The 12,207-nt window shown below is 30.2% G+C and overlaps 1 protein-coding gene across 1 annotated transcript; it reads right to left on the bottom strand.

Moving 5' to 3' along the window:
• Nucleotides 1–8,757: 8,757 nt before the first annotated feature.
• On the bottom strand, nucleotides 8,758–9,754 carry LOC149145495 (exocyst complex component EXO70A1-like). Its single transcript, XM_089452478.1, has 2 exons — nucleotides 9,213–9,754; nucleotides 8,758–9,115 (listed from the first exon to the last, which is right to left on the bottom strand). The coding sequence occupies exons 1-2, from the start codon at nucleotides 9,752–9,754 to the stop codon at nucleotides 8,758–8,760; spliced, it is 900 nt and encodes a 299-aa protein (XP_089308604.1).
• Nucleotides 9,755–12,207: the final 2,453 nt, after the last annotated feature.

The following is a 12,207-nucleotide window of genomic DNA, read 5'->3' as shown; positions in this document are numbered from 1 at the left end:
CTCAACCACAAGTCTTATATCATACTTGTCGTTAAATCAAGCTATAAGTTTAAATTCAGAAAGTTGCTTTGTACGAAAATGTAGATACAGTGGGATTGAAACATAGTTACCAAATTTGATACAATAAGATTCGAAATCCAAACTATACATTTTATGAATATGGAAACATATTATTTTTACAATATTTTAAAAACTTAAATTGAAAATTATAATATTGAACATGCTAAAACTCAAATAGTTTTGAATTTAAAATATTGTAAATAAAATTATATATTACAATCTATGTATTCATCTATATATAAACTGAATTTCCATAGATAACTATATTTGTAAAGGTTTTTCAAAGTATATATTTATATTTTTAATTTGTAATTATTTATCTACCAAATTAAATCAAATTATATTTTTTAATTATTAAAAATAAGATTTATTATTCTGTATGATAAAATATATTAATATTACACTGTAATATTTAAATTTTCAATCAATAAAATCTATTTTTTTTTAAATTGTAAAAGCAAAATTCTCCCACCAAAAAATAATTATACTAACACAATAACATTTAATTAATTAAATGTGATTGATATATGTTAAAAGTTTTATTTGTATGTATTACACAAGTCATTGATAAATATATAATAATAAAAATAATATTAAAAAAAAAACTTTTACAATAAAAATATTATTATTATTATAATTAATAAAATAATTATTTTTAATTAAAGATGGTTATAATTATTTTTAAATAATTAGTATTGTAACAACATTTTTGGTAAAAATCACATAAAATAAAATCTCGTCAATGCGTTTCGAACCAACTAGTGTGGTTCATCTTTAGGATAAGATTATTATTATTAATAAATAATTATTACTATCAATATTATTATTATAATAAATATTTTTAGTAAATAATTAAATAAAAATATAATTTTAAATTAAATAATAATAAAAATATTAAATAATTAAATAATATTGAATAATTAAATAATATTAAATATTTTAATTAAATATTGTTACTTCCAATATTTATTAATTAATAATTAAATTATATATAAATGATAAATAATGAATATTAAATAATTAATTTAATACTAAGAATAAGTAATAACATTTTTTATAATAAACAATTAATAAATAAATTTAAAAAGCCATGAGATTAATATTATAATTGTAAGTGATTATTAATATCATAAATCCAAGGAATCAATAAACTCAAGGAATTTATATTATAAACCTTAGGAATATGAATGTTTACATTAATAAACCCACAAGATTGATAATATAAATCTAAGGAAATAATATTAAACCCAAAATATTAATATTATAAACCCAAGGTATACAAACCCTAAGATAAATGTCTTAAACTCAAGGGAATAATAAACCTAAAAGATTAATACTAAAATCCCAAGGGATTATAAACCCAAGAGAATAATATTAAACCCAAGGGATAACTACTATAAACCCTAAAATAAACATGCTTTACCATGGTTGATTTTCAAATTAACACAATCTTTGTCATAATGTGACGATGAACTATCGTTGAGCATGATTGATTTTCATATTGAGACAATCTTTGTCACAATGCGACGTTGGATAATGGTTTACCATGGTTGATCATGGTAGACTTTCAGAGTGAGACAATATTTGTCATAATGCAATGTTGGACCATGGCTGACCGAAAGGTATTATAAAACCAAGGGAATGATATTAAACCCAATTGATTAATATTATAAATGCAAGGTATATAAAACATAAGATAAATATTATAAACCATAAAATAAACAAGGTTGACCATCATTCATTTCATTTTGAGACAATATTTTTCACAATGTGGCATTGTACCATGGCTAATAATGGTTCACCATGATTATAAACCCAATGAATTTATATTAAACACAAGGATTTATTTTATAAACCTTATGAATAATATTACACCTAGGAAAATGAACCCTTAGAGTAATAAACCCAACAGATTAATATTATAAACCTAGGGAATAATAAACTAAAGGAATTAATACTAAAATCCTAAGGGATTATAAACCTAAGTGAGTAATATTAAACCCAAGGGATGAACCGAATGGATTAATATTATAGACCCAATGTATATAAACCCTAAGATAAATACTATAAACCCTAAAATCAACAAGCTTGAACATATTTTACCATGGTTGATTTTCATATTGATACAATCTTTGGCACAATGTGACATACGGCCATGGTTCATTTTTATATTGAGACAATCATTGTTACAATGTCACATTGGATCATGGTTATGCATGACTGACCAGGATTATAAACCCAATGGATCTATATTGAACCCTAAGATTAATATTATAGACATGATTAATAATATCATACCCTAGGAATATGAATTCTTAGATTGATAAACCTAAGGGATTTATATTATAAACACAATGCATTAATTCTAAAACCCCAAGGTATGGTAAAATCAACGAAATAATATTAAACAAAAGGATTAATGTTATAAACACAAGGTATATAAACCCTAATATAAATATTATAAACCCAAAGGAATAATAAACCCAATGGATTAATACTAAAAACCTAAGGGATTATAAATCCAAGGGAATCAAATTAAACCAAAGGGATGAATATTATAACTCAATGTATATAAACCCTAAGATAAATATTATAACCATAAAATAATTATTCTTGGCCATGGTTGATCATAATTGATTTTCATATTGACATAATCTTTGTCACAGTGTGACATTTGACTTTGGCTCACCATGATTGATTTTCATATTGAGACAACCTTTGTCATAATGCGAGATTGGACAATGGCTAACCATGGTTGATCATGGTATAGTTTCATGTTGAGACAATATTTGTCATAATGTGAAGTTTGACCATGGTTGGCCATGGACGACCATGGTTGTCACAATGTGTTGCTGGATCAAGAGACAATATTTTTCATAACGTGACCATGCTTATTGACCATGGTTGACCATGATTGACCATGGTTTTCCATTGCTACTTTTCATATTAAACCCAAAGATTTAATATTATAAAACCTATGAATGATATGATATCATAGGAATATGAACCTTTAGTTTAATAAACCGAAGGATTGATATTATAAACCCAAGGGAATAATATAACCCTAAAATAAATATGATAAAAATGGATGGCTATGTTATATTTTCATATTGAGGCAATCTTTGTCACAATGCGACTTTGAACCATGGTTGACCATGATTAATTTTCATATCGAGACAATATTTGTCACAATGTGATGTTGGACCATGGTTGACCATGGTGGATTTTCATATTGATACAATCTTTGACACAATGTGACCTTAAACCATGGTTTACCATGATTTTTTTCATATTGAGACAATATTTGTCACAATGTGGCACTGGACAATGGTTGACCATGTTTAATTTTCATATGGAGAAAATCTTTCTCAAAGTGCAACATTAGACTATGGTTGATTTTCATATTGAGAAAATATTTGTCACAATGTGGCATTTGACCATGGTTGACGACGATTATCAACCCAATGGATTTATATTAAACTCAAGGACTAATATTATAAATTGTATGAATAATATTACTCGCTAAAAATATGAACCCTTAGATTATTAAACCCAAGGGATTGATATTATAAACCCAAGGGTTTAATATTATAATTCCAAGGTATATAAACCCTAAGATAAATTTTATAAACCCAAAATAACATTGTTTACAATGATTTACCATGGTTGATTTTCATATTGAGATAATATTTGTCACAATGGGACATTGGAGCATGGTTAACCATAGTTTATTTTCATTTTGAGACAATCTTTGTCATAACATGATGTTGGACCATGGTTTACCATGATTGATTTTTATATAGAGACAATCTTTGTCACAATGTCGCATAAGACCACGGTTAACCATGATTTATTTTCATATGGAGATAGCCTTTTTCATAATGCAACATTGGACCATCATTGATTTTTATATTGAGTGAAATCTCTGTCACAATGTAATATTGGACCATGGGTGACCATGATTATAAAACCAGGGGATTTACATTAAAACAAACGATTAATATTATAAAGGCTATGAATAATATTATACCCTAGGAATATGAACTCTTAGATTAATAAACCTAAGGGATTGATATAAAAAAAACCAAGGGATAATAATAAAATTCCAAGGGATTATAAACACAAGGGAATACTATTAAATCCAAGAGATCAATATTATAGACCCAAGATATATAAACACTAAAATGAACATGGTTGAGCATGGTTTATCATGGTTGATTTTCGTATTGAGACAATGTTTGCCACAATTTGACATTGGACCATGGCTGACCATGGTTTATTTTCATATTGAGACAATCTTTTAACAATTTCGTATTGGACCATGTTTGACCATGATTTTAAACCCAAAGGATTTATATTAAACCCTATGATTAATACTATAAACCCTATGAATAATATTACACCTTAGGAATATGAAACCTGATTAATATAGAACTTATGAATAATATTATACCTTAGCTAGATGAAACCTGATTAATATTATAAACCCTATGAATAATATTACACCTTAGGAATATGAAACTTGATTAATATTATAAACCCTATGAATAATATTACACCTTAGGAATATGAAACCTTAGATTAATAAACCCAAGGGATTGATATTATAAACCCAAGGGATTAATTCTAAAACCTGAAGGTATTATAAACCAAAGGAAATAATATTAAAACCAAGGGAATAATATTATAAACCTAATGTATATAAACCCTGAGATAAATATTATAAACCATAAAATAAACATGGTTGACCATGGTTGATTTTCATATTTAAACAATATTTGTTACAATGCAAGGTTGGACCATGCTTGACGATGATTGATTTTCATATCTAGACAATATTTGTCATGATGCGATGTTGGACCATGGTCAACCATGATTGGTTTTCATATTGAGACAATCTTCGTCATAATGTGACATTGGACCATGGCTGACCATGATTGTTTTTCATATGAAGACAATCTTTGTCACAATGTGACATTAGACCATGGTTGATATATGGTTAACCATGATTGATTTTCATATAGAGACAATATTTGTCACAATGCGACGTTGTACAACAATAGATTTTCATATTGAGAAAATATGTCTCACAATGTGACCTTTGGACCATGGTTTATAGTGGTTGACCATGACTATAAACTTTAGGGATTTATATTAAACCCAAGGATTAATATTCTAAGCCATATGAATAATATGATACCATAGAAATATGAACTGTTATATTAATAACCCAAGGGATTAATACCATAAATCCAAGGGAATAATATTAAACCCAAGGGATTAATATTATAAACCCAAGGTATAAAAACCTTAAGATAAATGTTATAAACCCTACAACAACGATGGTTGACCATGGTTGATTTTCATATTGAGACAATCTTTGTTACAATATGATGTTGGACCATAGTTGACCATGCTTGACCATGATTCACCATGATGCTCATACTGACTATAATTGACCATCTCAACAATAGTAAACCATAGTTAGCATGTGTTAACATATAAATACTATACTTGCCCATATTGACTATAGTTGACCATCTCTACAATAGTCAACCATAGTTAACATGTGTTAATATATAAATATTATAAATAGTCAATATATCAATATAGAACCCTAATATATTAATTGTTAATAATGTTATATGCTATAATTAACCATAATTAATGTTAGAATATAAATTAATTGTGGTTTAACATTTAACCCCATTTAATAATTAATATAAACCCTATTTGTTATATTGCACAACCACATTAATAAATGTGGTGGTGCATTGTACTAAAAATAAATTGTGAGATAACCATTAAAAAATATTTGTTACTATTAAAAATATTTGTTACTTCTATCTCTTTTTTCATTTTAGAATCGTTTTTCGTACTTTTTATTATGGTATTTTCATAAAATAATCATGATAATTAGGGTTTTTAGTAAAAAAAAAATTGTACTTAATTGATTGATTTTTCACTTAAGGATTGCATTTTCTTCTCTTTTATTATGTTATTTTTTTTAATTTAATTATCTGGTTAAATTAGCGAAAATAATTTTTTTTATTATTTATCTTTTTCTCTTTAATTGGTGTTACCTTTATTATTTAATTTAAAATTAAAATTATTATCATTATTATATTTTTTATTAATAAAAGAATTTCATTCTAATTTTGCAAAACAAGGGAAATACGATAAATTATTATTAAGTAGAAAAAGTTATAAATTCTAATTATTAATAATTTGATTTTTATCATATTTTGATTAGTAATAACTGGATTTTTATTTTTTCCTTTTTTAAATAAATAACTGGATTTTTATTTTTTCCTTTTTTAAATTTTCTTTTCTGGTTTAGTAAAGAAGTAATTTGAACCTTAAATCTAATATTTATAATACAAAATAATAATTAATTAACAAATATAAAAAATTACAAATCCTAAAACATGTCATCATTGACGACTTGAATCCTTTTCTTTTTGCTAATTCATAATAAAATCTAGATAAAAGATATAACTTTTTAAGAATATATCGCTTTAATTTCAATTGAAAACTCTATCAAAATTTTTATTTAAATTTAAAATACAAAACATATTTAAAATCTCAAAAGAGGAATCCAAAACCTTATAAAATACTAAAGTACTAACATATGTTACAATTCAATGAACATAAAATACAAATTCAAAATTAATATTAATATAGGGATGGTAGAAATATAATTAAATTATGGAAAAATATTAGGTGTAAGGTTTAAATTTCCATTCGAAATAATATTTTTCATTTAATAAAGGAATATTCTTGGATTAAGTTTTTGTTTTTGCAATAATTCAAAACAACATAAACTATTATAAAACATTATAATAGATTATCAAATATTGATTACAATATAAAATATTAATTAGATTTTATGAAGAATTGGAAACATTATAAAAGTTAGTTTCTAGTTCATTTGAAAGCTAAAATCTTATCGGTGTATTTTACAGATTATAAATAAATAACATATAATAAATCATTTTACATGACAATTTTCTCCTTCCATAATAGTTGTTTTTCCAATTAATAGTTGTTTTTCCAATGTTAAGATTACAGAGAAGTCAAGCAACATTGTAAAACTATTCCTTTTGTAAAATCTTACATTATTCGCAATCCATTTCTATGTGAGCCATCATATGAAGGAGATCATTTTTCATTATTTCCCAACCTGCCCTGTAGAAATGGATTGCAAATCCATCAAGACCTGATTCTTAGTTTTAAATTAATGAATACTCACGAATGTATTGCAAGCTTCGGCACACAATCAGAAACTGGGCTACAAGTTCTAAAAGAAACAATGCTAATGGATTCCAAAAGAGAAAAGAGTGCTTCTCCAAGAAGCTTGCACTCATAGGGCAGCTGCTTCTTAGCAAACATGGATGATAGATGCTGGACAAATGGTCACAAGATGGGCCCACAAATTTATTTATAATTGATCAATTACTTATGTTGTGGTGTGCTTATTTTCTCTGAGCTTCTGGTCAGCGTCCATCATGCATGTGTGCCACTTGTATCCAGTATACATAGGGAATCAGAGCTTCAATGCACAAGTGCTCCGTTGTTTCTTGGTTTTATGGCGAACTATAATTTTATCAAATTTTACCTGCACATCTGGAGTATTTTTCATTTCACATCGACATCGAGCATCCTTAATTTTACATCAAATTTTATCTGTCATTTTGGAGTATTTTTCATCTCACATCAGCATTGAGCATCCATTAAAGTCACAGATTGATCCATGGGATGATGATAGTGAAACACATGAGCGCTTAAAGTCACAGATTGATCCCAAGGCATGACAACAGTGAAATACATGAGCAATGTGTTGTGAAGCTCCCAGGTGGAGCCTCAACAACTGCATGGTACTGGTGTTGGCAGTCTCTGAGCAATGCCACTTAGAGAAAAACAACAGAATCACATCCTAGGAAAAGACGGAAAAGAAGCAGAAAATCAGAATGTGGTAAGGATGCAGCTAATAGTAGAGAATGGGGCTCCTTCTCCCAAAGGAGATGCGTGGAAGAAAAGGAAATAACAGAGGATGAAACCTGATCAGGGGTTGTAGTCAATGACTCGACTAGACTCCAAACTGCCCAATTTATTGGAGCCAAGCATAGGAAATCTGGATTTGTAAGGTGTTGATCTGCAAAGAAGCCAAAGTCCTCCCTAAAAAAGTGATCAATATATCAAAATCAAATGTCTCAGTTTTTCAGAAGACTTTGAAGAAAATTCAGACAGTGAATCTTACATGACTCTTTTGCGAAGAAATCCTCCATACTCATTCTCCAGAGCTTGTGGCGAGTCCCAGTTGAATAGTGTAATAAAAGGCTCTATACTTGCATCAAAACTCAGATCAATGTATAAAGTAGCAGACATATGTGATGGGAAGAATCAACACAGGAAAACTAGTGCGGTTTTTTGTATGTGATTGTATTCCAGATAAAGGTATTATAAGGAAAATTCTCTTTCAAATAGCATTCATAATTTCCTTTCTAATAGAACTTTTTTGCATCTACTTAATCAATATGCTACAAGAACAGTATAATGGCTTGCCTGGACAACATACCTGCCCATAAATTAAAATGCATAATTTTCATTCTATTGTCTTGCATATGCATTAGGCAGCTTCAATTTCTTGCTAGAAGTTTCAATTTCTTGCCAATTCTCAAGCCGTTTCTCCTCCACCTACTTCGAAAACTCCAAAAGAAGCTGACAAGAACTATGTGACAATTGTTTCTGAAGCTCGATCAACCAAAGCCTGGTTTCCATGCGTCCATACCCTTCAAAGACATTCTCCACATCGTCCTTCAAGTTTTTCAAGCCTTCAAACATGTTAAGCAGCTTAAAGACCTTCTGTGGCTCTCTTTGACTCACAACAATGGTTTCCCCAAACTGGATAATTGCACCCATACCACCAGCTGCAGCCAACTTCCCAAAACACTCCATCCATACCTCCTTGTCAAAACTCTCAAATATTTCACTACGCAGAACCTTTTCACACCACATCAAATCCCTCACACGACCCTTCCACATCAGCCAACTTCTGATTATGAACAATCTTAGTAGAATTGTAGTTCAGGTAATAAGCTTTCATGGATTGAAAAATGCTCTTAACAATACTAATTCTAACTTCCCAATACAGTTTCAAACATGCTTGAGCCCTACCATTTCTCTTAAGGAACTTTGCAATCATATGAAGGCTTTCAATACCAACAAACACTTGTTTTGATTGGGGTATTTCACTACTTAACTTGAGATCCCTCGGTAGGCTATTCTCAAACAGAATCAACATGAACGAGGACTCGAGCTTCTTCACAAAAACATCTAGCAGCTCCCCACCATCATCTGGATTGCTTTTGCTTCCCAGGGCTCCAATAAAACCCTGCAATCTACGAATTGTGTACTTTTCCACCATCAGATTCAAGTTCGAAACTTGAATGACCTCCTTCAGCAAACCTACTGCCATGGGCCTATTCTTCAAAACAAAACTCAAATAGCCCTCTAGCCTAGGGGCAACATCCAGATAGCCCTTGAGATTGTCCTTGGGATCACCCATGAGGGCAGTTTTGAGTTCTCTCATTGAAATCAAGGCCTCGAGGATTCTTAGCGCCAACCCAACTGCCCCATGTATGCATTCATTCAAATCTAGGGAATCTGTAGGCTTTGGTAGCAGAGGAACCATGGCTGCATCGGTTCTCTACTTCACCAGTTGTAACTTGTTCCCCCATTTCTGAATGGTATCGCCGATTTCCTTGGCCTTCAAGTTGGTTTGTCGGAGACTTCTCTGCGCTAAAAGAGCGCCTTCAAAGGTCAAGAGATCGAACCCATGACAATTATCTGTGCTATGGAGCTGCAAGTTCAGATAAGAATAGCATTAACTGTAAGCTCAACTATTGCATACAACAATGGGCTAACATGAGCATGGAGAGGCAAGAGGAATGAAGCGGAGGCAACGATATTGCATGTATTTCTTATTGCTTGTATTGCATGGAACGAAGACAGAACAAGAGATAGAGGAGGTGACAAGTGGCCTAAAGAACTTGTAGGTGGCATGTCTCTGCCACTGGAAGTGGAGGCTTAAAAACTTTGCATAAAATAGTTTAGTTGTGCAAAATAACTTGTTGAGACAATTGTTTTGAAAAGCTTATGATAAAATAACTTGTTCAAACATTTGTTTTGAAAAACTTATGATAAAATAACTTGTCCCAGCTGAAATAACATCAGGGCATGTGAGGCCTCTAATAAGAGTTTCAATTCACAAGTTTGGTTATAAGTTTCTTACACCGAAATTTCCACGGATAAACTTTGGTTTAAACCTGAAATGTACCAAATATATTAATCAGTCAAAGTGATTTAATAACTGGTCAACTCTGGATTGATCGAAATAGTCCCTGCTATGTTGGAGGCAGGGACTAATAAGACCAGAAATAGAATACAGTTCTATTAGTATTATGTTGGAGCAAATCCACGATATCCACATTTTTCATTGTATTATTGGAAAAAATAAAAAAATAATCATCTAATATTGTAACTAATAAAGTAACAAAACGAAAGTGGACAAAAAAATGAAAAGCAAAATGTTTAATAATTTTTTAGAATCTTATAATTGTCGTGTATATATTGGTGACTGAAGTGAGCGAGCACTTTCATTTACTAATGAATACTCTCATTCACATCAAATAACAAAAATATCGAAAGAATATTGTCGCCCACAATTAATAAACTTGTGAATTATACTAGCATTCATGTCTTCTAAAATTAGATAACATGTGAAAGGGTGAGTGTTGGAAGTAATGCTTTTATGTTATATGTGGTTTTATTAATGAATCTTTAAGAGCCAATTTAAAATTAATTATCTTCTTATGCGTGAGTTGTGATAACTATCTAAATTTTTGGTAGTCAGTAATATATATGCTATAAATATATAACCATTGAAATCAATAAAATATATCAAGTGTGATTTGTTGTATGTTATCCCCCTCTCTCAGTTTCTAGTATGGTATGGGAGTAGGTTCTAGCTTGATTCCCTTAGAGGAAAGCCAAAACCCAAATAATTAATTAGATTAGCATAATTTAGATGTGTGCTTCTTTTTATTTTGTTCCTATGAAGACGTTTGTGTGTAGATTTGTTTATGGTGTAGATTGAGTGCATTTTGCAAATTGAACTTTGTAGGTGACAGTGGCATTTTCATTCAATTACAGAAAAAAAAAAAAAGAAAGTGGTGACCGAGATCTAGAAAATCAAAGAAGGTGATTTTAGCAAGGAACTATGCTCTCGAAATTTCTACAACAAAAGAAAGTGATTTTAGCAAGAAACTATGCTCTCAAAATTTCTACAACAAGTTCCCTCACATCCTCGAGCTCTACTTCAATCTTGTTGTAGGGGAAGGTATGTACTTTCCCTGCTTGTGTTAGGGTCACAGAAGCAAAGACCATCGAATGATCAGTGTTAGGGTCACAGAAGCAAAGACCATCGAATGATCAGTGAAGTTATATTTGTATCTAAATCAAGCATAGCCGCCTAATCATTTGTTGTTTCTCCTGCAACAATTGGTTTTGGAGACCTAAAAATGTCTCCGACTTCCTCCTCATATGCTATTGGCTTTTAGGCATAATGTTATTATACATTTATGCAACTCCTTTTTATTAGGATTTAATTACCTTCAATAAATATGCTCCCCTGTATTTTTTTACAAAGAGATGGTGGATTTGTTATATATTTAGTCCGAAAAGATCATATTGTATGTGCTTAGGCCAACTCACTCTTTTCAACTCTGTTAATCAAGCCTTTCTTCGTTGTATCTCAATCCGTGTTGGATCATACACTAGGCGAAAATTGGATTGTCGCAAGTCACACTTGGGTGAGATTGAGGGCTCCATATTTTGTAACGCTCACAATTCTCAAGAGACGGGAACACAGTCCTGAGTCTGCGTCATGTGTAGCTGGGAATAGATTATGGATATGCCAACATGAATCATGAACGGAGAGGGATTGTTGCATTTTCGAAATCGGATGCGATCTGGATTTGATATCGTTTCTATCGCTTCGCTTGATGCGAAGGAGCTCCAAACCACGGTTGTGTAGATGGAAATATATTATATATTTCATGGTAAAGACAACAACAGAAATAGAGT

This window comes from Pinus tabuliformis, chromosome X (assembly GCF_031772625.1).
Source record: "Pinus tabuliformis cultivar Carrire ecotype Pingquan chromosome X, CPIR1, whole genome shotgun sequence".
NCBI lineage: Eukaryota > Viridiplantae > Streptophyta > Pinopsida > Pinales > Pinaceae > Pinus > Pinus tabuliformis.
The sequence above is the reverse complement of the archived record's forward strand: the minus strand, read 5'-3'. Positions and strand labels throughout refer to the sequence as shown.